Raw genomic sequence first — 26,805 nt, 5'->3', positions numbered from 1 at the left:
ATGAGCTGTAGTTAGTTAAATAGCCTGCTGGATTTGTTTGCCCTTATGTGAGAATTTTAATACTGTAGCAGCAACAGAAAAAAAGGTGACATTGAGCTCTTATCGAAGTGAGGGAAGAGGTGGGAAAGTTGTTCTCCCAGAACACTGCTGATCTGGGCTTTTTCTAGCTGTCTTATGTTCTTATTCAGATAAAGTCCCTGGATGAGAGTCTATCATAAGTGCAATAAAGAAATTTTTGCTAGAGTATATAGCAATGTAATTTGCAGTGTAACTCTGTGTGTGGTAAATTGCATGGACATCGATACATCGAGCTCTGTCCTCTACATACTCTACATTCTTTGGTAACTATGATTTTTTAAAAAGTAATTTATTCATTGGTTGCTTTTCTGAGCCTCTGTTGCTTGTGTGCTTTCTGTTCTTCATTATATGGCTTTTCTGTTACTAAGACTGCATTAAATGACATTCTTCATCTCTTTTACTTTTTTTTTGTCTTTGAGCCAGCCATATGATCAATTAAACTGTCACTGTGAATGAAATTTGAAAACATTTGTTTATCAGTAGCAAGAGAAACATTGGCTGTCCCGTCTAAGAGGTATAACTTAGCTTTCAGTCTTTTGTTATTTCCAGGTTTCAGGGAACAGATAAGTACTGTTACCTTTCATAATAGAGTGACTGTTCACAGAGGGGCTGCTGAAGGCTTTATTGTAATAATAAGGTGAAACTGATATTCAGGGGCTCATCTTGTACAATAAAACATAGCTCTGTTTACTGACCTAGGAAAGGAGGAAATGTCTGAAGATCTCCCTCTCATTTCTCTTGTAGGATTACCTCGACTGTATCACTGATCAGACCAAGCTCTCCCTGGGAACAGAGGAGCGGTCAGCCCTGTTTGGAAACATAAGGGATATCTACAATTTCAACAGGTAAATTCATTTTTAACTAAATGAAAGCATTTCAATAGCCTTTGTTAGCGAGAGGGACCAAACCAGCCAAATTCAATTTTATCACTTTAAAACAGCCAAGAACTATAAATCGAGAAGTTAACTAATTTTTATTCTAAGCAAAGTTGGTTTGCTGACACCAGATTTTTTTAGCTGTTTATTTGATGCATCAAGATGGAGACCACGTACTTTTTTTGTTTTTATGCTGGGTATTTAGATGAATGTAAGTCTAACCTGCTCAGTGCTTTAACTGAGCTTAATGCAAGATCACTGTAAAAGAACTTCTTGCCTTAATGAAGAGATGTTTTATACCTACTATATTGTCTCCTTTTGTGTACCTATGTTCATCACCCAGATCTGGCTTTTGTAGTGTTTTATACTACTAGCTACTCCCTGAACTAATTTCTCAAAACTGTATTCAAGTACCTTTCCTTCATTGAAGTTTTTGTTCAGTGTCTTTCCAGCCTTCTCTTAAATTCTGCAGATGAGATTCTAGTGTATATTGGGAGCCTGAAGTAAAGTGTCCTGCCTGCATAACTAGTGCCACATTGTGTGGGATCTCAGTATCTGCAGTTTGAGGAGCATTCTACTGCTACTTTTATCTGAATCCTCTGTTACTATAAAAATTATTAACTTAGTCAGCATTTAAGGAAAACCTGACTATTGAACCAATGCAGGAAATATATTGACATAAAGTTCACTCATCTTTTATATACCAATACTCCTGTAATAAAAAGCTCTCTTAGCTTTGCTATAGTTGACAAAACATCTCCCAAACGACTGTGTTCTTTGAAGAACAGCAGATAATTTAATTGAATCAAAAGAGAATTCTGAAGTGGAGCACTTGTGTCAAAGATCATCTTCAATGTTTTTCCATCATCATGGGAAGTTACTTTTAAGGGCTTCAACTGCTGGGATTGCTGTTTACTGTCAAAGGAAAGAGTGAGAATGGATCTATTCAGAATTTATGGACAAAGATGAAATCTAAAGTCTTTTCCTGGAGCTTAAAATAGCTACTGCAGGGTAATGGAAATATGCTTAACTAGAAAGCTGCTGTGTCCTGCTTCAGCTACAGCGACTGACTTTACTGCATGTCTAACAGCTGGAAAATACATAGTGGGAGCATGCTGAAACAGGCTCATGGACTGTTTCAGAACCAGGAGACAATGATTGTGAGCTTACAGATTCCCAGTGGTCACAGCATGGAAACACACAGTCCTGGCCATTATATTTTCTGATCCTTCAAATGCTAGAAAAATGACAGACTTGATAGCTAGGAAGCATTTATGCCAATGCAAATATTACCTACTAAAAATATTTTCAAGTATGATCAGTTGTTATACAGAATTACTGAGCTGTTAAAAAAAAAAATTGCAGCAGTTAAGAAAACCAAGAAAAGCAGTTTTGGGCAATTTTAGAGATAGATATGTTAGAATGGTTAAAACTTGCTGGAAAGTTGTCCAAAGCATCTAGTAAATTGCTAATGTATTTCAGGCCTTCTGATACAAAGTTCTGCTTGGAAATTTTGAGTTCTTAAAACGGAACACTCACTGTATATCCCAATGTAGCTTCAAGGATTAAGTTTACTCCTGTGTGAAATTTGGCGTGTAGCTTCTAGGTCTAAACATACTCTAGAGCCTTTTTATTTATTCTTAGCATCAGAAAATCGTCCACTTGGTAGTTCTGTAAGTAGTTTCAGATGTTTTTTGTGAGTATGATTTTATACATTTAGAATTACCTTGTTTTTCTCAACTTTGAATTTGACCATTAATCAATAATCAAAGGTTTCAGTCTTGGGGTTTTTTCAGACTTGCAGATCTGAGGAATTTCATTTCAGTAAATGGGAATTTCTCTCACCTAAACTACATAGGATTTTCAGGTGGTGTGTTGAATGGCGAAAATGGTGGTCATCATGGTAACTGTTAGTCCCATGATTATGATCTCTTTTTGAAAAACTATTTCTTCCTCTCTCATCCCAAAGGAGCTGGTATTAGCTCCCGATGATGCCAGAATCAGATTTTCCCAGCCCATAGTAACCCAAGCTGTATAGCTCAGTACGTGGCCTTAACTGGCCCTGGCTCCTGTGTCATGCTTCACTCTGAATCTTGTTAGTGATTCAGCTGAAAGAGCACGGAGTTCCTCCAACAGTGCTTGCTCCTGCTCCCTGCCTGGCTGCCTGGCACAAGCCAGTTGCAGAGTCAAGAACTGTGACCAGCAGAAAACCTCTGGATATTCAGGTGAACAGGACCAACACTTTTCTCTATTGTTCTTTCTGCCTCCTGCTAGATACTTAAATGTAGCCTGTAATAATAGCCCTACTTTTTCACATTGGCTTGGTATTACAGGGGTTTATTTAAGATTTTCAGGATGCCTGAGCATGACAGTTTTGCTGTTTTTACAGTGGAAGACTGCTCTTACCAGTCCTGTTCTTACCATCCAGATGAGACAGAAGGGAGTGCAGTATAGGTAACAAATTCATTCAGAAACAGCCCTTACACTATGGGTTTGTGCTGAAGACACAAACCACTAGTCTATTTAACACATACACATGGACTCAATTGCGTGAATATATAAAATCTTTAAGTGTGCCTCTTCTGTATCATGAAGGAGAAATGATGTGGTTTTATTGGAGACCAGTAGGAATAAAATGACAGTCCAGGTACATACTTCAAGCCATCAGGAGAATGTCTGACTGCCAGACAGTAGGAGTCATCTGAGCCTGTTTGGCATGTTTGGTCTTATTTCCAAAACTCATGTGTGGGACACAGTCAGTCAGTATAACTAATGGCTGCGGTCACCATTGCTACAGCTTGCTTCTTTTGCTGATGTAAATGAGCTTCATGAGTGTGCAGTATCAAGCAAGGGTCATATTTTTATTCCCATTTTGGTGAAGGGAAAAATTGAGGTGTAGAGGTTAAATTGTCACAGTACAAAGTGACTCAGTGACTGCTGAACCTAAGGTCTTTGTTCCTTGTGACTGCATGTTGATTTCTCCCTTTCCTTCCTCCAGTAATTAGAGAAGCCAAAACAAGTCAGGAAACTCTTCTGGTTTACTGTTTTTGTACATGCAGAGGGAAATTGTGTCTGCATACAGGGGAAAAGGGTAGTTCCCTAGATACAGGCATAGGAACTCTTAGGCAAAACTTGTTCAGGGAACCAGTGCAAATTGGGAGAAAACTGTCCTTAAATGGAAAATCATCTCTCTGTGTGTATGTGGTGGGGGGGAAGAGGAGGAGGAGAAGATAATCCTTTTACAGAACAATTTGGCAGAAAACTATGTTTTTTTCTCTCTTTTTTCTGAGTATGTCTTTCAGTAAAACTGAAAACTCTTTGGATCAAGGAGATATCTTTGAGGTTTTCTTCTTTCTTCTATTGTTTTTATACATGTAGAATATATATGTGTATACATATTCCCTTACAGACAGCTTTTTCCAGGTTAATAATTTTATCTTCAATGAAGAAACACACTAGAAGTAGACTAATTTTCCTAAGTGAACTTCATAACAATCTTCAAGTATGAGAAATACGTCCCCAGTTCTCACCAGTATTTTTCAGAGCAGTTCATCATCTCCCTGGCTCAAGTAGAGTTTGTAAAACATAAAAAGTCTTTATAGGACAGTGCATGTGCTTCAGTAGTTTTTACATTTTCTTAGTTTTATATCATGTTGGTTGATACACAAGCTACACAACTGTCTGACTACACCATTATGATTATTGTTAAAGAGCTGTCAGTCACAGAGTCATGGAATAGTTTGGGTTGGAAGCCACCTAAAGGTCATCTAGTCGGACCTCCTTGCAATGAGCAGAGACATCTTCAGATTAGCTCAGGTTCCTCAGAGCCCCATCCAGTTTGGCCTTGAATGTTTCTGGGGATGGGACCTAGATGTTTCTGCCTGAAGGAAGGGGCTTAGCTTTGATTAGCAGAACAACCAATTCATGGTCATCCTGATGACTTGAATTTTGAAATAGTGGGAATACCATTTCCTTATAGTTCTCCTCTGCCTACACATAAAAAAACCCCAGCAGCTGGGGGCAGGGGGAAAAGGGGCATCAAAGGTGTTCTTGTTCCCTTTGTGGGACTCCCTGCATCATTAAGTGCTGCCATGAATAGCACAGCAGTGTCTGGTTCTGAATATACAGGTGTGTCTCTTCCAAGGTGTGCCATAATTGTCTTACCTTGGCCTGTTCTTTGTTTTAGTGAACTTCTGCAAGATTTGGAAAACTGTGAAAATGATCCTGTGGCAATAGCAGATTGTTTTGTTTCCAAGGTAAGTCTGCAGCACCAGTTGCAGAGTGCTGTGGGGGAAATAAGATTAATTTATTAGCTTTTGAGACCCAATCTTGATAGCTTGTGTAATAGATAGCTTGTTAACCAAGAAAAGTTAGCAAATCTATGGAAAATGAAGGAATTTGTCTAAGTAATTGATAGGGCTATGCCTCTGATTTGTATTTTTAAAAAAGCAAGAAAAAGTGTAATTTTCTTCAATAAGTGTATCTGAGCTGGTGAAGCTCTTTATTGAATTCATTTTTAGGGTTTGCTTTTTTATCATCTGTTACAGGGTTTCTCATTTTACTTGCATCTGTTAATGTAGGTGATCAAGTGGTACTCCAGTTATGCCTTGTCACCTTAAAAACAACTAGAGAATAAAACTTGGCTGCATTCTTAGAAAAGGCAATGACATTAACATACTAAATGTGGCCATATTGTTTTCTAAGAATTTTTCCTGAAACCCACAACTATACCTTTGATTTTCTTTTTAAATGGAATTCCCCAAAGTCTATCCTGTTCTCTCTGAAATGATTTGAATTTTCTGAACATTGATAGGACACCTTGGTTCTGTTGCCTGAAGCCAATACTGAAGCCAAAAATATGGAGTATGGGAAGTTGTTAGGTGCAGCAGAAATACAGGGAAGAAGATGATCTTCATTGTAGGAAACACAGAGAGCCAGTCAGGGAGAAGAGGAATGGCTGTAATGAGTAGGACAACAAGAAATTAAATAATTTGGGGTACAGATAATGCTAGTTCACTGGAGACTTTAACCAGAGAATCTTCATAAGTCTTGAATCTGTAGAGCCCAAGTGTGTTAAAAAATAATGCTATCTCTGTGGTATTTCTGGAGGATGAGGGGTCATGTAGTTGTTTAAAGTTGAATATCATCTATATAGGTGTGTTTGCCTTTTTGTATTAAGAAGAAAAAAAAAAAAGAAAAAAAAAGAAAAAAGCAAGCACCAAAAAAACTCCAAAGAAACCAAAAAGCCAAAGCCTGTCATGTTTTATACTTTGTCCTGAGCTCAGCATTTCCAGCACCAAGCACTCAATGTAATAAGTCTAACACATGGATTTAGGATTAACTGGACCACACTCTCATTGTGGTCCAGTAATATGTTTGGCACTGTTGTGACTTAAGGGATTTTGTAGCAAATTAGAGTGATGATACCAGCTAAGTGCTGCTGTTTCACCAGATCTCTTGCTTCAGCTGAGTTTGAGAAAGCTGTAATTTATCTAGTAATTGGTCTTTTGTAAGCATTGAGAGAACTTAGTGTTGGCACCACTACTAGGAAAGTAGGATGCATTTTTGCCCCATTGCAGTGGGGTTTATGGCATGTTGTTATTGCTACAGATAGCCTGGATTGAATTGAATTGAAGGAGAGAGAGAATGGGATAAGGGCAAGTGCAAAGTCCTGCTTCTGGAACAGGATAACCTTATGTGCCTGCTGAGTCTGGCTGACTAGAAAACAGCTTCACAAAAAGGATCTGGGGTCCTGGTGGGCAAGAAGTTGTGAGTAAGTCAGAACAGGGCCTGTGCACTGAACGCCAGCTGGGAGGCCTTCAGGGTATTTACAGATAAAACAGTTTGGAGCTGGTAGGTATTTCTGCTATGTGGCTTGCTTAGAGCTGGGACCACTGGGACTACTCCTGCTGGGATGCAAAACAGAGATTGTGCAACTGATAATAAGAAGTCCAGGAAAAAATGGTGTTCTCATTCAAATTGGCCAAGTGAAAGGGCTTGTCTGGTAGACTTTCTGGCCATTAGTTCCAAAACCCATCTGCATATCATTGCTTGTGCCTTTTGTTCCCTTGTCAAATGCTTTTAGCATTTGTATTACTGGCAGGCAACTGCCTGATGGCTCAGAAATTGCTAGAGATTGCAGTACTAACAGGCATTTTTTAGTTTCATCCAGACAAGTGCAAACACTTAAAAGCAAAATCAAACAATACCAAAATATCCCACAGTTCTGGTTTTGGCCGTGAGTATTTCATTACAGCAACTCCTGACTGTCTTAACAAACTCCAGTTGTCCATTCTTGGTTGGTTGTGTCTTCCCAGCACCGAGAAATGGAAATTAAACTGCCTTTTTTGGCAGCATGTGCTCCTTCAAGTCTTATGGGACTTTGGCCTTTTATTGTTTCGTTGATTTGAGTGTGTTAGATCTTCACTGTGAGTTAAGCGTGGGGATATTATCATGCTGAAGTCATAGCTCACAGCCTTGGCTAATGGATGTAGCTGTGCTGGAACTTCTTGAATGCTTCCAGTGGAACTGTGCTTAGGTTACACGGGCTCTTGACCTAGTGCCATTTTTCCACTCAACTGTGAATATTGTAGGTGTTGCAAATCTGAGGTATAACCAAGTTTTCACTGTAGTTACTGTGTTTGCTTTTTGCACTCTTAAGAAGCTCAGTAACTGCAAAAAGTAAAAGTTGTTCCTTTCTTTGGATTCATGTGAAATCACACAAAGTTGGTTTGTATGTATAACAGAACAGTTATGGTTAAAGTAACTCTGGAGCTTGTTGTATAAAATATTTTTATTTACGAAGATGTGGGGAGCTTGATTTTTGAAGTTTTGGATCATTCTCTTTGATCTTCGTTATTTGGTTTTGCACAATAAAATTTCTCGTATAGCATATTATACTTCTCTCACACAATCATACATGACTGTGTTTCCTGTGTATAACTTCCATGCTTCAGTAGTAAAAAGCCTTGTAACTTTTAAGGGAAAGGATTATCAAAGCACACTTCAGCGTACTTTGAACAAAGACACATCATTGTGGATTTGAACCTTTATCTTAACATTTTTTGTGCTGAGTACCTAAAGTAAATAGCTGCTAAAATGGCAGCTTTGATTTATTAACAGACTTCAGCAATGTTTTTAGTCTAAACTAGCCAGTAACATAAAATTCATTAACTAGTAAAATAATGGCGCAAAACTATGACTTTATGGAAATGTAAATATTTAATAGCAACTTACAACGTTGTATTGAATCCCTCTGCTTTTAAATATTTTAATACATTAATAACTCACAGGCAGATAGATGCAAATGCATAAAAGCGACCTTACTTTAAAAACCTGCTATTCAATCATGAATTGCAGTCTTTCTCTTTCTGCGTCAAGATGCAGATGGTGTGGATGGGTATTTGTTTAACATTGTGGGATGGCTGCTGCATGGAAACAACCTGCCTCTGAGGATAGTGTTGTACTAGTTCAGTTTATAGCAGTTCTGATCCTCTCTGTCTAAAAGAACTGTATTGAAACTAGTATGTAAAAGTTCTTGAAGACATTTTGCTGATAACTAATTGGAGGCTGATGAAAAGGTTCCAGTGCAAGCTTAGCTATGGCTTAATTATTCACATGGAAGACAGTTTATAAGGTTTTTTTGCCAGTTCAGTGTTTCATTTTCATAGTAACAATGCCAGTGTTAATTAGAAGATTGACTTCAGTATTCTATACATTTACATGTAAGTGAGCTGTTTTAAAGGAGAGCTGAATTCTGGCACATTGCTCTTCTCACTCAGCACCCCAGAAATTCAGAACATATGTTTTCTGAGAGGCACACTGAGAGCTTAACCAAGGGGAAAAGGAGAATTACTTTAACCTAGCATCCCATTAGTGAGGAGGAGATCCAGGCAATTGGCTTCAGTTTGTACACTGACTCCACCCATTTCCTCAGTCTCCATTTTCTTTTAAAGTGCCTTTTGCTGTAAAAAAGCACAGTGCACTAAGAGTTGAGGGAGGATCTGGAATGCATGTGGAGGAGATATGCAGTGAATTGATTCCAGTGGAAGGGACCAGTGTAAGTATAGCTGGGGTCAGCTTTTCCTTGGCTTTGCTCTTGAGAGGGGCTTGCAATCAATGCGGATGAACCCTCAGCTTGAGTCTCAGGTTTTTGCAGCTTCTACCACAACAGCTTTGGGCCCCCAGATTTACACTGATCTCTGCAGCACTTCCAGTCTCCATGCAGAGATAAGTTTTAATCTGGTCTGATGACAGTTGATGTGAACAAAACTATTTTCAAGCTGGGTAAGCTTAAGAATGTCCGAAGAAATACTGATGAGCAATAGCTGGTAGCTGGTGTTTTCCTTATATTGTGAAAGTATTTGGAGAAATAATAAATCCATTTTAGTTCCTAGTTTTTCTTTTGCTCCTGTTCTGAGCAGTGCAGTTTTGTCAGGATGAAGAAGAACTTCTCTTGGAAGTGGCTCTCTTGACCACTTTTCCAACATGTTCACATGAATCCGGCCAATGCCTGGGCAAGGTGTATGGTGTTGATTCACAAGGGTTCTGCAAGTTTGAGTGCGTATCAACAATCTCATCCTGGAGACAAAACACATGTACTTGACTTTCTCCTGGCACTATGCTCACATTGCTCAGTAAGAGTAAATGATCTCTGATGGTTCTGTGTGGTGAAATGAGCTGTGGAGAGAAATGTACTGGAGCAAGTACACATGTAAGTACAGTACGGAATTTGGTGTTATGTCTGTTCAGAAAGCAGGGATGATAGCGAAAGCGTTCTTAGGGTTAAGAGGTATCGAGGGCATAAGAAACTATCTTTTTTTTTTTTAAATACAAATTTTTTGCATATAATAGCTAGACAAAAAACAAAACAAAACAAAACCCAACAAAAAAACACACACAAAAAAACCCCCCCAAAACCCCTCAAAAACAACAAAAAAAACCCCAACCCATTAAAAGTAGTTCTGACCTTGTGTAAAGAAACCCTAAACCTAAACCCAAACCAAAGAGCAAAAGTGTGAAAAGGCTCCTGGGGATTTCAGCCATGCTTTTGATTTTGAGGGGAATGTGCACACAGCCTACTCTTGTAACCCTGAAGTGTTTGGCCTTGTTTGTTTTACAGATAGTACTTTCATTGGTTAAAATTTCACAACAGATATTCTTTTCTTTTTTGTTTGAAAAGCAGAATAATCATGTGATCTGAGCAGAATAGAAACATAAAAATAAATTGGCTCAAAATGTTCTTCACTCTGCTTATGAAGTAGTTCTATAAATTGTATTATTCTGTTATCATAGCCATGGGAATATATTAAAATTTATATCAAAATCCTCTAAATGAAAACTTTTAATTAATATATACATAAGTAAAATAAATTACATTTTTTCACTGTACTGAATTTCACCTTAGTGTTCTATCTTAACTACCCTGGCTTATTATGAGTGCTGGCTAGTTTGGTAGTGACTGCCAAAGAAAATTACACAGTGTAATACCTGCAGCTCTCTGAGGTTTGTTAATTCTTCATTTTGAGTGGAGAGAGTTTGAAGCTGTGGCTGGGGTTCCAAGCATGGACAGGGAGTGGCTGTGACACAGGCTCACTTCCTCTGCATGTGGACATGGGGCGTAGGTAACACTGCCACAAAAATGAACTGCGCTGACAAAATTAGTTCAAGAGTGAAAAACCAAGCTCAATTATTTAACTGTATTTGTATCAAGACTACTTCTAGTTCGTTTGTTGGTTTCTAAGAGAAGAGAAGTTTAATAAGCTTACAGCCCACCAGTGAGGAAATGGGGATCACAATCCCCTGGGGAAACATTTATTAGAAGTTTGCTTGAGTTATTTTTTTCAGAACAGTGAATACTGAAATCCAGTAAGACATACCGAAATGAATTGCAATGACTTGTACTCCTGCAGGGTAACATCTTACTTCATACAGGGTCCTTATGGATCACTGCTCAGTGGAGAGATGAATGGCACAACCTGCTTTACCCCCAGGAGAAGGAGATGGGACCACTGCTGTTGGAATTGGCAAATGGCACTGCCGGAGATGGCTCTTTCTGATGAATGGCTGAGTGAAAAACAACCAAACCCCAACAGTGAAAAACAAAAGCCACTGCCTGTGTCAGCCCTCTCCCCAGGGGTGGTGCTTCTCAGAGTGCTGTGCCTTCTGTGAATGCAGATGTTTGGTCTTGCCATTCACCAGCAATGACCCCTGGGAGACAGCCCCTCATGGAGCACAGCTTTTGTGCTGCACAATGCCAGAGCCCATTCTGAAGATGCTTTGAGTGGAAACTGGGGTCTTATTCACTGCTGGAGGATTGTGTTTTACCTGTCTAGGGCTTATGAAAGAAAAAGTGATTGATATGGGGAGCACTTTGCCATTCTGCAGTGCTTTCTTAGCCTTCAGGACTCCAGTAAGCTGCAGAAATTTTGTCTTGTTTGGGATAGAAGTTCATAGGCAGACGTGGACTTAGAGCACATGGGAATGTGTCTGGAAATCTGTTTTTGCATAGAATTAAATCATGATTATTAAGAAAAACTCTTGGGCCTGGGAAGAAAGAAGTGAAACTCAGACTTCAGCTCTGAGAAGCTTATCAGCATTAAGTTTGAGTAATTTCAGTGTGACAGGCAAGTGTGGAAACCCACCCAGATCCAGTTATGACTTGTTGGAATAATAGCTGAGTGCTTTCACATAATTTACTTCTTTAAAAAATCGCTTTTGTGGCTTCTAATTTCACGCTTAGACTGTGCTCACATGTGAAAGTATTTGTAATTGCTTGCAAATGGCACACCAAACATAACCTGCAGAACTTACTGCTCCCAGTAAATACACCAGGTACATGGTATGATTGTTGGGGCTGTCCTGTGCAGGGCCAGGAGCTGGTTGTGGGTCCCTTCCAACTCAGGATATTTTACAATTCTGTGATATGGGTGTGCTTCAGCACACAAAAATACTAGTTAAATGCAGCCAGCTGTTTGAAGGACGTATGTGTAGTGATGGTGTTTTGGCCAGGGTTTTGGTTTTTTGGGGTTTTTTGAGATGCATAGATTTTCATAGGGTTCCTTGGAGGCTTTGTTGCAAAGTCACTTGTTTTATCTCTGTGTAGGTTTTCTTGGTTTTTCTTTCAAGTAAAGGAAAAGTCTCCCCCAAAATTCTGGTTGTGTTAGGACTATCACAGTGAACATAGAGAACTCCTTGATCAGGAACTGAAGATGTTGTCTTGATAATCATCTTTATCTTGCACACGTTAGCTGGTAGTTTGGCAAAATTTCAATATATGCAAACTTCTCCTCCCCGTGCAGAGTGAAGATTTCCACATATATACGCAGTACTGCACCAACTACCCAAGGTAGGAATTATGGGCTCCTTTTCTTCCTTTGTCGCTTGGCCTCTTTGTGTAATGCAAGTTGCACTCTAGGGGGGAAAAAAAAAAGTTAGCTTCTTCCCTTCCTTAACTGGAGGGAATTTACCTTCTATGTAAAAAAGAAAAAAATTATAATAAACTTTTAAAAATGTTTATCCGAAGTTTGGTTTCATCTGATCTTGTGGTTCATTGCTTTACCCTTCTCCAGAAAATGATTGTCTTATTCTGGAATGCTCCTTATGTAATTCTCAGTAAGAGACTGGTTGCATGTCAAGGGAGAACATAGCTGAATGCACAAGATAAAAAAAAAAAGCCAAACCAAACAACAGAAACAGCAGTTATTAGAATTGGAACCTGCTTCCCCTTTTTACAAGCTAAAAACGAAGCCATTCTTTACTTTGCCTACAGACTTTGAGAAACAGAGTGTCTTAAAGCCATGTATTGTTGCTTTCAGGTCTGTGGCTGTGCTGACAGAGTGCATGAGGAACAAGGCACTGGCCAAGTTCTTCAGAGAGCGGCAAGAAGCACTGCAGCATTCTCTGCCTCTGGGCTCTTACCTCTTAAAACCTGTCCAACGCATCCTGAAGTACCACCTGCTTTTGCACGTAAGAAATGTATTTAGTTTAGGGCTACTACGCATCTGAGTTCTACCTCTGGTGCAAGGCTTGGTGGTTAGAAAGGTTCTGGTTTTCCTTAAATGCTCCTTCTTTTGCGGGTATTTGGTTTCAATATGTGGAGACTTTCTTTGTCACTTCACACCATTTGCATCTATTTGGAGTGGGAAATTTATGGTAATTATTTTAGACACGTTACATCAGTCTTTGCATCCAATTAATTAGCACTTTTTTGAAAAACTGGCCTGTAATTCTGAAATAGTTTGGAAAATTCTTGTCATGATTAAACATTTTGTACACAAATTTATTGTTCCAATGAAGAACAGTGTTTTTGCACATGTTGCAATGCTGGGGGTGGTTGAAACAAGGACTAAATACATATAAACACCCTGACTGCAAAGAATTTTGTGGAGAGGAATGATGGAGGAATTGGGAACTCTTTCTACATTCAGTGAATTGAATTAAGCAAGTTTCGGAAATTCATGCTTTATTGTTAACATTTTCTGCATATGTTTCCTATTAGAGAGTCGTGTTCTAGTGAAGTGTAAAGACACTGATCCTTACTTTAAATGCCTGGTGCTTTTCTGCTCTCCAACTGTAAAGCAATGCCTAGTGTAATTCCATCAGGGTTTTGTAAGTGTGCAGAAATGTTCTGTGTTGTAGGAAAGCCATTAAATGCTGTCTGAAAAATCTCCTGTCAGGGTGCTGTGCTCTCTTTCTGTGCCTCTCTGCTCACACTGGCTGCCTCAAGTGTACTTGCTGCTGAACTGACCCCAAAGGCTTGACTTTGTCATCTTGTGTTAATCAAATCGATAGCAACATGCATCAGTAACAAAGGCAGGAATGTTGCCTTGGAGTGATTGGGATGCAGAGATGAAAACACAGTATTGCATTTGACTGGGAAAGTTCTCTTAGGAATAAGGGGACTCTGTTTTTTTTCCCTTTGTCTTAGGAAATAGAAAACCACCTTGACAAGGACACTGAGGGCTATGATGTGGTTCTGGATGCCATAGATACCATGCAGAGAGTGGCATGGCATATAAATGACATGAAGAGGAAACATGAACATGCCATCAGGCTCCAGGTGAGTTCCCAGAGAGATTTTAAGGGTGTCTGTGAGTTGATTTTGTCAATACATACGCAATTAACATTTTTGCGTTTATCTTTTCTTTTAATCTTTGTCAGTCATAATTTAGACTCCTGTTGAGCATGCCTGTGGCTGTTTGATCTTGGAAACCATGGTCATAACTGCTGCAGGAAAATCTCAGACGTCTATAACCTACAAGCAGCATCCTGTAAAGCATTTATTTTGCTGTAATATGGAACTTAAGATAACTCTTCTTTCTTCCTTTCCCTCAATTGTGGGGCACTGCTGTACAACCCTAGGGCATGGCTTTGTTCAGAAATCCTGTGGTTTCCGATTTCTTCCCTTTGTGCTGATTAATTTTGTTTTGAGGCACTTCTTTTGCTGATTCTTGTTTAAGTACTTTCCTCTTCGGTTTTAAAAAACTCATTATCAGTTGCTTTGTTAAAAGCAGAAAACTAGAAATGTGATACTCGGAAAAACTCTAACTTCGCTTCAAATGAAGATTTTTTGGGGAGAAGAAACAAAAGCTACACCATAAGTAATTTTTGGCCTCAAGAGCAAGCTCTTTTGTAGAATTTTTGCTCTCGTTCTGTTTCCAGGTTCCCAGTGAATCACACCTTTAGGTTACATTTCCAGTATTTATATTGCTTTAAGAAAATTTGAGGTATTTTTTAGTTTTTAAAGGGAGTAATAAGCTTATCCCATTTCAGAAATTCTTATCATGTAATTCTTTGCCCATTTTTTTTAACATACATTAAATTTATTCACCCTTTTTGTGGTTTTTTTTCTGTTTTGGGTTTTTTAATGATGGTTTATTTTTTGTATTGCTGTTGTTTATGTATAAGGAAAATTTGACAATGTCTTGCCTGCAGCAGGGTAACCTTTGCCACACATTGCTGGAAATGCATGCTAATGTCTTTTAACAACAGTCTGCTATAAATCTGAGTAATTATCTTTGCAATAAATAGAGGTTAAATGCTTTTGGAAAAAAAAAAGCTTTTTTTTGAAATCTATTGAGCTCAGCTGGCAAATGTATGGAGTTGAGGAAAATGTTTATGTTCATGGTTCCCATTTAAGAAAGTAAAACCTGTTTCTGCAGTCATAGGAATAGGCCTTCTGTGGGCTCACACTGTGATGTGGTCTGCAAGTACTGCAACAGCAGTTCCTGCATGAAGTGTCCCTCAGCAGTGGTGGACTTGATCCCTGTGCTGTATCCTGAATTAATAAGTTCCTGGAGTGATCTGATACAATGCAACTTTCAACTTTTTAAAAATCTTTTCTTTTCCTTTTTTTTTTTTTTTTTAACAAGTGTCTGTATAGTCCAAAGTAGGCCGCTTTGGGGGTTTTATTCCTGTGAATGCTTTGGCTTACATTGGTGCTTCAAATGGACTGGGATGTTTTCTAGCTGAAAGCTCTGTTAAAGTCTAATGGCCTAGACTGGCCAATTGCCTAGGATGAGGCAATCTGTTCTTGCTTTGCTAATGCTGCCAGGTTTAAAGTCTGATGGATATTTTTAAAGAGTTCCCTAGTTAAAAGTTTAGCCTGCTTTTAGAATTTGATGTCCCATGCTCAAGTTCCATGTCATTGCCATTGACAGAAAACACATGCAGTTTAAGGAAACAGAATAGCCATACCTAAGTGACACAGTCTTGAGAAGATATTCTTAGATGTTTCTCCAACCTTTTTTTCCTTAAGTAATAAATAAGGTGAGAAATATCTGTGGTATCCACATAAACCATTAATATACAAGCAAATATTCAGATGTTCAGTTGACTGAATCACTTGTGGTCCTTCAATCCAAACACCTCATAGAAGTGTCTTCTGTGATGGGCCTGTAGGACATGGACATGGCATTATAATTCTTTCAGTGGGAGACCACACAACTTCAGGGGGATACCCAGGGCGAGAGGGAAATGCTAAGAGGGATTGGTTGGGGACCCAGAGGAGAGTGTGACAGAGACTGATGAGTGAATTACAGAAAATTTTTTGTCTCTGGGAGCAAGGGGAGCAGAGGTTGTGCTCTATAGGTGGCCCCAGGGAGTTCAGGGCTCTTAGCTGGGTCCATGCAGAGCCAGTAACCAGGAGTCAGAGCATGTTTTAGTGTGGGCTTTGCAGTGAGCCTCCAAGCTCCTGGCTGCAACGTTACCCATAACACCAACCTCAGGATTGGTGTCTGGTGGCTCTCCACTGTTTGATGTTAAAAATTGTATAGGAGAGTGGGAATGGCCTCAGCAGATCATTTGGGACTTTTGTTTTGGCAAGATCTCTAAAATTAATTTCTTTTTTTTTCATTGATCTGTTGCAGGAGATACAGAGTTTGCTCACTAACTGGAAAGGGCCAGACCTCACGAGTTACGGGGAGCTGGTATTAGAAGGAACGTTCCGCATTCAGCGAGCCAAAAATGAGCGCACTTTGTTCCTTTTTGACAAGATGCTGCTAATTACAAAAAAGAGAGATGAAATGTTTGCATACAAAGCTCACATACTGGTATGTCAGAGAGCAGGTGGTAATGTGCAGTCTACAGTTCTTCCTAAAACTCCTCTGTGATTCACATTTTTTCCTCTCTTCACTGCAGTGTGGAAACCTGATGCTTGTTGAAGTAATACCAAAGGAACCCCTTAGCTTTAGTGTCTTCCACTACAAAAATCCTAAGATGCAACATACTGTGCAGGTATGACAGAAACCCCCTTGCCCACTGGGTAACCTGGCTCATGTCCATATGGTGTTTATGACCCTGCATCGTGCAGGAATGCATTTTTCTCATGGTGCCCAATTTTTTTATCAGGCAAAGTCGCAACAAGACAAGCGCCTTTGGATTCTTCACTTGAAGAGGTTAATTCTAGAAAATCATCCTGCTAAAATTCCTGCCAAGGTAAAAAAAAAAAAAAAAAAAAAAAAAGCAAAACCAAAAACTAACCAACAAAACAAAAAACCTAAACAAAGTCACAAGACACCTCCTTGTATGGGTCCTAACTTAAAACAATCTTGTTAGCTGCAAGATGCACGCAATATACAGAGATTTTAGACTCCAGGATGTTAATTATTGTGTTGTTTCCTTATATCTTTAAAAGTTCCTCAGAATTAATGGGAAAGTTCCACTATAATTATCTGCAGGGCTTGGTATGGGAATAGAAGAATTTAACTGGGTTAGTGGCATTTGCCTGCCAAGAAAGCTTGACTCTAGGAGCATATCTTAGCTTGATGCTGCCTGCTTGCAGAGCACTGGGATGCACTATTTGCAGCACTGTAGGTGTTTTTAATTTTATTCGGTCTTGGTTAGGTATCATAGCAGTGAAGCCGTTGGCAGCACACACTTCACTGCAACGGCAGGTGCCCATCCTGAACCCAGCATCCTTAGCTGAGACATCTGGCCCTTTTTGGTGGGATAGCTAGCAAACTTTGTGCCAGAAAAAATGAGGCACTGATACCATATTCAAAGCTATAATATCGTGGAATGAGGAAATCTCCTTCTGTTGTTCATGAAATCCAGTCTTAGAGCTTCAGGTGATGCCTCCCAGTGTAATGTACAGCATCTCTCAAAGGGGGTTAGCCCTTGTTAGCTCTTGCCAAGGCACAGCAGACACTGACTCGTGGAAACAGGATTTTTTTTTGCACTGAGTTAGCTCTTGGTTTTTCAGTTTCTCTGACTGTTTTTTCTCTCAGTTTTATGCTGTAATGGCTAAAAAATGTTACCTGTCACTGACATCTACCGTACTGTGCTAACACACATTTTACATTTTCAACAGTGTAACTAAAAGAGATTTATGGGAGAAAAAAAGCCCTAGCAGGTCCTATTGCTAATTCTTCTCTTCTCTTTTTGTTGACAAAGTCTATTGAAGGTATAATGCTTATGCTAGTATCCATACTTACACTGTAAATACTCATTGCAGTTTATTAGGTTGTTAAAAAAGAATTTACAGCATGATCTCAGCCTTTGTATCAATTTTTTTTTCTTATTTCTTACTCGATTTTTATTTTATCTGTGGGAAAAAAATGTGAAACCAAAAATAATTTCTTCTCAGAGAAATAGTTACACTTGAGAAAGGAAAAGTGTAATGAAATAAATCTCTGAGGTTATGTGCACATTTTTAATTTTTTTTTCCTGTCGAACTGGTAATTGCTGCTTGGGAGGCTTCGGTCTGCCCAGCTTCTGGAGAATGTAATAGTAGTCCACATGTGGCACCTGGTGGAAAATCACCGAACTGCACCTTTACAAGGACAAGCATCTTGGGATATTTCAGTTTAGATTATTTTCTTACTTAGTAGCTGATATGCTTCCTAAAGCATCCAGATTTCTTTTTCTATTTGAAAAGGGACAAATTTTTAGCAATTGGGCGATGCTCTTTATCCTGCATCAATCTTACTTAAACCAAATTACGATTTTTTTTGGCACACACTCTTCCTCTCCTTGCACTGCCTGCGCAGAGGTGGGCACACAAGACAAAGATTGTGGGTGTAGTGAACAACAGGTTTTGTGTGTAGACTTGGAGATAAGCTCTGCTGAGTTTCTGCCACCAAAATTTCCCTCCCCATAAGTAACATGTCCATTACAGAGAGAAAAACAAAAAATACAAACCAAATAAATAATGCTGCTAACCATATTTATTAATTTCCAAATTAAATTTGCTGTTATTTGCATATAAGCTCGCTACTGTCTGTAATATGTAATACAACGTGCCCTGCTACTAACAGTTTTAACTTCTTAATTTGTTACTTTTTCTCTTCCAGGCCAAGCAGGCAATTCTCGAAATGGATGCCATACGTAAGTTGGTTCTTTTTCATTTTTGTTTAAAAAATCAATAAAACTATCTTCAAAAATTTGGCTTTAGCTGTTGATGTCATCTGAGATGGAAGAATGCAAGGCTTATGTTCCTTGAATTTTTACCCTGCTGGAAAAGACAAAATTAGATGCAGATCCTGTAGAGTTTGTTGGGAAGACTCTGACTGAGACACTGGCAAACAAATGTGATGGTGGTGGATAAATGTTCCTGGGGCAGCCCTCTGGAGCCAGGCACAGCTGCATGGGTAAAGCATTCCCATGGCAGCCTGGTTAATTCCTACCCTACAGCAGCGTCTCTTGCTTGTGTAGCTTCAGGCTCTGATGAGGTGCAACTGTATTAGGCATAAAGGGATGATGGCACTGCCTCCAAAGAGAGCTGCCAAGGTGTGTGGAGTGCCATCCTTGTTACTCTCTTATTCCCTGTGCCTCTGCTTGTTCCACAGATCACCCAGGCTTCCACTACAGCCCTGAGGGAGAAATGAAATCTTCATACCAGCCTAAGGAAGGCACTACTCCTCACAGAGTGAGAAGGAAATCAGGTGAATAAACTCATTTACGCCCTAGATGATGAAAGGAAAAACAAACAGGGTTGTTTTAGGGGTGGATTAGGCTGGGCACATGAAATTGGTTTTTAATCTGCACTCTGGGCAGATTTAACTGGATGAAGTATTTTATTAACTATTTGTTGGTTTTGTAATTTTTTTTTTAATCTGCTCTTTGCATTTAATTTAAGGAATATACATTTGTAATGGTAGATGTATAAAGAACAGTTGGTACTCTCTAATAGATAAAAGTGCATATGCAGGAAAGCCAGTCACATTATTTAAATCTGACATTCTCCCTTACTGCAGTTATTATTGTCTCAGAAGTGGTTCCATCCTGATTATGATAGGCTTATTATTTTAAAACGTGATTACTGTCTGTACTTAGTGTAATGTTCACCTTATGGATAATAGAGATTTGAGAGGTGCTTTTGCTGACTTCAGGCTTTTTTTGCCCTCCTAGCTCAAACATATATCCATAATTACTCTCAAAGACACTACCAATGTCTTTCTAGTTGGGTGACTTCGTGTTGCAATCCCTCTGTTCCCCTCTTTGTCTCCTTAAAGACCTTTCCAATTTGGTGTGTGATGTTGTATAACTGGGAATGACTTAAATACGGCCCTTGAGAATATTGATGTAATGATTTAACAAACAGCAGAATTTGTGGCTGAAAAGAAATGAAGTTCTAATTATGTTCGAAATATGTTCTTCTTTGTTTCCGGGTGTTTGCACAACTTTGTTGCATTGGTGCTGCTCTTTCTGTAAAAGGAAGAATACAAAATACTGATCAAAGGGCCTCCTATGTAATCTTCAGCTACTTACACTTTCTAAGCCCATCTAAGACTTTGGTACCTTATGTGTATTTCTAACAGAAAACCTCTAACACCTCAGAGCAATACCTGAGGTCTTTTGAAAGCAAGAATCTTAGCATGGGATAAAAATTTATGTGTGCCTTGATGAATGGAGGGCAACTGCTATTGCATTAAGAAACAAATGTGTTCTTTGGTAACACCTGTAGATTTGACAGTTCAACAAATCTTTATGAGGACATTTTGCAATAAAGAAATTAAAATCTGGCTTCAGTGCATGGGCTCAAGAGCCTAAATTTTTATATGCATGTTATAAAAAGTTGTCCAGGATGCCCACAGCTTTCTTTTGAATGCCACCATGGGTAAACACGTTGTTGTCTTTTTCAGAACCCTCATCTAGAGTCCATAAAGTTTTGAAGTCAAATGGTAAGATATTTTGTGTACTGTTTACTGACCTGGTGCTTCTGTACTTTGTAGAACAACTGAAGACAGATTCTTTTTTTTCTTGTAACTGCCCCTAAATAGAGTAGGGGGAGGAAGAGGAATTTGGGGGGAAAAAACCAAACCCAAAATGTTCGTGTTTAAATCTAACATCTGCTTTTCGACACTTGGGGATTGGTCCTGTAAACATCCTAAGACCTGAGCACACTGAGTCTTGGCGATTGTGAACAGTTCCTCAAATCATAGCAGTGCTGCAAAATCAGGGCCTCAAGTAGAACTCTGGTAAAACTCATGCTGTCTCTGTTTTATCCGAAATCCTAGATAGTCCGTTTGCTCAATTGCTGCTGCATCCAGCCCCCTTTGGGGAATTCATAATTGGGGTAGCATTGAAACAGGCATAGACTGACACCAATTTGATGAGTCATTGATGTGTTTCTGTTTGCAGATGTAAGTCCAGATATGCAGAAGGTAAGCCATTTCTTAAATTTCTTGTTATACCCCATTTATATGACTTTAAAGCACAGTATTTACTGGAGAATCTTCATCATCTTGGTTGTGTTGACCTTAAGAATGAAAACAAACCCATAGATGTTATTTAGCATCTCAAATAAGATTACTGCAATGAAAGAAGTAAAAATACAGCTTACTATTTTGGGAATATTTAATAAAAAATCACCAATCCATATATGGTTGTGGTTTATAATACAGTTCAATCAATTACTAGTGCTATAGGATACTTAAAAATACCACTAGAATCAAGGAAGTACAGTGTATAAAAATAGTGTTTCTTCTTCTTTGGATCACATTATCTTTGCGTTTATTAAATAAGACTGGAAAATTTCAACTTACTCTGAGAGATATAGCTATATGTATATAATGATATATCACCAAACAGAGCACATGCAGCTTAAGCAGATTGTAATGAGCATTTCTAATTCTTACATTTTCTGTAGGAATTTGTATTGAAATTCCCAGTGCAATTTGAAAGTCTCATTTTGAATTTCAGGTCTTAGGGTTTTATTTAGAATGGAATTTAAAAAATGTGTGTGTGTTGTAAACAGAGTACATTAGATATTACTTCATTGTTATGCCATAATATTGAAGCTCAGGATTCAATGTGAATGGGGTCTTCTGCATGTATTTTTTCAGTTTGAAATTTTATATAGAAAAGTACTGGTTGTTGTACTTATTTCTTTATAAATCTCATTTCAGTGCAGCTAACTGACTGTAGGTTGAACATTGCCTCTGAGTCTGATGTAAGAGGATCTTACTAAAATATAGCATCTCTATAAACTTCTAATCAAAATTCCATGATTTTATTTCTTTTTTAAGCGGATGGGCATTGAAGGAGCCCTATTATCTCAAGCCAGCAAACTAGGATCAAGTGAAGCCCTGCTGAATTCTAGGAAAAAGGTTTCACTGGAGCCCAGTGGGCTGGAGAGCCAGTTTCAAGAGTCTATTGAAGCAGCCTATAGTAGTGATCATGATGAAACTCTTCAGACTTCTGCAACAGAACAGATTGATGCTGATGATGAAGAAGAGTCTGAACAGGTAGGAAAAAGAGGGGAAAAAATAAAGTACTTTTTTTCCTGGGGAGAGTGGAAGAAGGATTAAAATTACATATAAACCAGGCAGGAATGCGTTGCAAGCGTTTACAACTTTCTCTCCTTAAAAACATTTTTTACTTAGGCTTCACACAATACTCCCTTGCATTTTAACAGAGAAGTTGTAAAAGCCCCTGTACACAGGGAGAAATTCCCACTGCTTGAATTTTACTTAGTTCTTTGCAGTCCTCCAACCTAGTTGTTACAGTAAAGTTTTACCTGTTGCACACTATTGGCTTTTCCTTGCTTCTTCAGCTAATGCCATGAAAAAAGATTTTTAGGCCTCATGTAGAGACAGTGCCTTCAAAGCAAGGACTTGAATATTAAGTTAAGATTCAAGCACTGCTGCATGTAATGGCATGTTTTCTTGATCAGTGAGCTTCTGGCAGTAGCTATGAATGTGTGAACTTGCATATGAGAAGTTTTGAGTAGGATTTCTGAAAATGAGAAATCTCTTTATCTCTAATTACTGCACAGATGACAGTTTTTCTTACTCAGTATGATGTTTCCACACATATGGACCTTTGAAAGACTAAAAATCCAGCTTTGAAATGTGGCTGTATTAAAGAATCTAGATTTTCAGTTTATTTGGTTTAGTTGATACTGAGGTCGTATCCTTGTGTGGTTCATTTATTTGGTGAATTATCTGAAACCAGTTACTGAAATTCTTTTTGAAGCTGACTGCATTTCCTCTTTGAAATTACACTATATGCATTATAAATATTTGACAAAACAGTATCTTGTACCTGTGTAGTGTACTGTTGTAATTCTCCCTCTTGCCAACATAAGTAAGAACAGAAGAAAGAGTAAGCACAAAAAATACCACTCAAAAAATTGATATTATTAGCTTAGTGGTTGCTACTAGATGTGGCAATGATACTTTTACAGGTTTTATAAACTCTGAATCATTCTTGTAGCAGTGCTGACGACTCATAAGCTGTTTCATCTCCCAGTATAGGTCCCTGACCTGTTCTAGCTCCTAGTAATTCCTCCAAACTAGACTGTACAAAGAACTGTAGCTTTTATTACCTCTTCTTTTTTTTTTTTTTGTAAAATCACAGCAAAACTCACTGCAGAAATCAAAAGGGGGAAGAAAAAGACTTAATAGTCAAGCTGCTGAAAATGTTGAAAAACGGAGAAGTCTCAATCTCAATAAATGTGAAATGCAGGTAAGCAATTATTATTTTTTACTTCTATTTTGCTATGCATCGTAGGTATGTCAAAGAAATCTGTTTTCCGGGGGCTGACAGATACATCATCTTCTGTTTATGTCATGTATCAATGTTCATATCATTAAAATATTTATATCTGTGACAAAAGACTCTTTCTTTTGTAGGCTGGGAAAAACAAATAATTAGCATTAAAACAAGCATTAACCGAAGACAAAAGGAATTATCTTTCCTTCTCCTCCTCAAACTCTGGCCAGCAATATCTAAAGCATCCTTTATGTTGGCATTAGTGAGCACGTGGCCTTGCTGTAAATTACAAAAACTTACACTAAAAAGAAAAAGAAATTTTCAGTGGCATGTGCTAGAGAGCATAAGATTCCTTTCTGCTAGGGTTATAGGCAAGGAGAAGAACAAAACTTTTGGCACAAACCCAGAGTCAGATTAGCTTAATCCAACTGTGAAACTGCAGAGTTAGCATAAAAGGTTTAATCTAACTCCTGCCAAACAAATTTGCCTTTAATTACTCATGCATTAACATAAGCTACTGTCTTGTATTTGAAGTAAGATGTTATTAAACGCCAAGAGTGAACTCTGAGCCACGGTAAGGATTAGGAGGCAAAGTAGTCTGGCACTGCCACCTTGGCTCACTCACTCTCTGTTGAGAGAGAGCACTTGCCCAGCCCATCTCCACATGATTCTCTGCTGCAGCACACGCTGGTGCTGTGGCAGCCCTGTGGAGAGGGAATTACTGTATTATTACAGGGATATGCTAATGTTACCTGCACATTTCAAATCTCCACAGAGCTCCAAGGACCCTTCAGATGAAGAGTCAATGCAGTTGAATACTGATCTTCCATTTTCCTGCACAGCTAGACAGCCACAGTCTCCTAGACTATTCAGCACACCCCAGAGCAACTCTCTGATCATGAATATCCTGGGGGGAGGTACCTCTGTCAGAAACATCTGGACAGACCATCAGATCAGGCAGGCGTTGTTCCCCAGCCGGCGCCCACCTTACGAGAACGAAGATGACGAAGACGATTACCAGATGTTTGTACCATCAGCATCTACATCCAACACAAGTTCAGCTCCTGGTGGAGAAAGGAGGGGTTCTTCTGGGCGTCCATGCAGCTGGCACTTGGGGCAAGTGCACCAAAATGAGACTTCCAGCCCCACTCGCCACAAAATTGTCAGACGGGCCAGTAGTGCTGGTGAAAGCAACACGTGTCCAGCCAGTGCCAGGTATAAAACAGGGGAGCGTGGTTCTCGAAGGGAAGTGAAGATAGCAGAGGGGAGCAGTAGGAATGCGTATCCTGAATCTTCAGAGGAGCTGACTATCGATGATATTGAACATGTTTATGATAATATAAGCTATGAAGACTTAAAGCTGATGGGTCTGACAAGAAGGGAGGAGATGTGCCGTGGTCCCCGGAGATCAGCTAGGGACTCTCTGTATGAGGCTGAAAACAAAAGCAGCTCAGATTCAACTTCCAAAAAGAAAACAGCAAATCAAAAGAGGACCTCCATTCATGCAAGTAAGGAGGAGATACTCCTCAGTAAAGAAGCACCAACTTCAAGTTTGGATGAACTCAGGATTGTTGAAGACAACATCTATGACACCATACTGCTTCCAGAAACATCTCTATTGAATCAATCTCAATCTCTATTGAATTTTAAATGTGATCCCTTAAAATCCTCTAAAAGGAGGAATTTTTTTGAGAAAGACATTGTATATTGTGACAAATTACGACATTTTGTTTCCGAGGAGAGTCTCCAGTTCAGTGAGGATGAAAGTCCTTACCATCGTGTTCCTGTTGACAATGACTATTTGAACTTGGTAGACAGCTCCTCCAACTCTGACTCGCTGTCACATAAGTCTGCAGCAGATAAACTCTCAGAAGAAGTAGATGAGATATGGAATGACCTGGAGAACTACATCAAGAAAAATGAGGAAAAGACAAGAGACCGTGTCCTTGCAGCCTTTCCTGTTTGTAAAGATGACATGCAGGAAAGGCTGCATGCTGGTAGCACACCTGAACTGAGTAAAGATGTAGAGTACTCACTGTCTACTCTCTCTCTGCCAGAAACTCCTATATTCCCTAAAACTGTGAAGCCCAGGGCTGCAACCATAAGTGAGGCTAATCTCAGGTGTGACGACACTACACCATGCAAGGAGAACTCTTTTATGAGTTTGAACAGATCTTCCTTCTCCAGTGAGATGCCTTTTGTAGATAGTCCATATGAGCCTGCCAGTAGTGTTCTGTCCAGCACACCTGCAGAGGGCATGGAAAATGACCTGGCTGTTATGGATAAAACAAAGAACAGAGTTTTTATGATGGCAAGGCAGTACAGCCAAAAAATTAAGAAGGCTAACCAGCTTTTGAAAGTTAAAAGTCCAGAGCAGGAACAGCCGGCTAGCAGACAACAGAAACTGAAACACAAAGATCTTGCTGCTATTCTGGAGGAGAAGAAACAAGGAGGTCCTGCTATTGGTATGTTGAAAACATTTCTGTACAGATACATTTCTTTAGTAACTTCCAGTGAATTTTGTGTTCTGAACTGGAAGATTATGAATTTTCCTCACCTTGGTCATTGAATATCAGGATGCTATTTTCTGTGTTACAACTGAAATGAATTTTCTCAGACTACTTTAACACGAATGGTCCTTTATATCTCATTTCTTGTTACTGGATAACTTTGGGAAGCAGTAGCGGGGCAGTGTCAGAAAAGAGCATTTCAGCTGAGGCTGGAAGTAGAATTCATACCTGAAGCACTATTGGCCTCCCAAAGAAAAGCAATTATTTCCTTGAATAGTGTGATCTTCAGAGTTTGACTAAACCAGTGTTTTTTCAAGTCAATCTGACTTCTAACGAGTCACATACATTTGCTCAGGTACCATTCAGAATCCTACCCATAAACATAAGGAATGTGGTCAGATAAGAAAGAGCTGAAAATCTTTCTATCAGCTAATGAATGTGCAAAGTCATGGATATGCAAGAGCTCTGGAACTATTTTTGTCCATGATTAATTGAAATAAAGGGAAGATGTGGAGCCAGCAGACCTCATGCACCAGAATGTCATTCTTGCTTTCTTGTAATATTTTTAAAAGTCACTAAATATCATTATTTACCAGGCCATTTTTAGAATGTTCTTTTCCATTTTAACATGAAACAAGCAGAGTATTACTGGAATCGCGTGTTCCAGGCATTGTGTCCTGCATGACTGCTAACTGTAGCAAGATATTTTATGCTTCTTTTCCTCAACAAAGTGTACTGAAATGTGATGCAAAGGCCTTTCCAGCCTCCAGTCCTCCAGTGTTTCATGGTACTTTGCAGAGGTCAAATTTATTTACACAACTGAAAGCTCTTCTCTCTACTGATACTAAGCATTTTGAGATATTTAAATTTTCACATGATTCACTGAAAAGGATTCCTTGTCTCTG

At 39.0% G+C, this 26,805-nt stretch overlaps 1 protein-coding gene across 3 annotated transcripts in view; it reads left to right on the top strand.

Moving 5' to 3' along the window:
- Positions 1–26,805, top strand: part of PLEKHG1 (pleckstrin homology and RhoGEF domain containing G1) — a 126,994-nt gene that overhangs the window by 96,947 nt on the left and 3,242 nt on the right. For all 3 annotated transcript variants that reach the window (XM_066179092.1, XM_066179091.1, XM_066179090.1), the window contains 15 exons: positions 823–923; positions 5,140–5,209; positions 12,254–12,300; positions 12,770–12,920; positions 13,882–14,013; positions 16,322–16,504; positions 16,593–16,688; positions 16,803–16,889; positions 18,746–18,779; positions 19,241–19,336; positions 20,537–20,575; positions 21,036–21,058; positions 21,923–22,141; positions 23,256–23,363; positions 24,166–25,855. In XM_066179092.1, coding sequence (XP_066035189.1) covers positions 823–923; positions 5,140–5,209; positions 12,254–12,300; positions 12,770–12,920; positions 13,882–14,013; positions 16,322–16,504; positions 16,593–16,688; positions 16,803–16,889; positions 18,746–18,779; positions 19,241–19,336; positions 20,537–20,575; positions 21,036–21,058; positions 21,923–22,141; positions 23,256–23,363; positions 24,166–25,855 — 3,076 coding nt within the window. The remainder of the gene's footprint in view (positions 1–822; positions 924–5,139; positions 5,210–12,253; positions 12,301–12,769; positions 12,921–13,881; positions 14,014–16,321; positions 16,505–16,592; positions 16,689–16,802; positions 16,890–18,745; positions 18,780–19,240; positions 19,337–20,536; positions 20,576–21,035; positions 21,059–21,922; positions 22,142–23,255; positions 23,364–24,165; positions 25,856–26,805) is intronic.

Source organism: Chamaea fasciata, unplaced genomic scaffold (genome assembly GCF_029207755.1).
Source record: "Chamaea fasciata isolate MVZ Bird 193981 ecotype frontalis unplaced genomic scaffold, bChaFas1.0.hap1 SCAF_3, whole genome shotgun sequence".
In the NCBI taxonomy this organism is placed as follows: Eukaryota; Metazoa; Chordata; class Aves; order Passeriformes; family Sylviidae; genus Chamaea; species Chamaea fasciata.
This window is presented reverse-complemented; position numbering and strand designations above follow the sequence as displayed.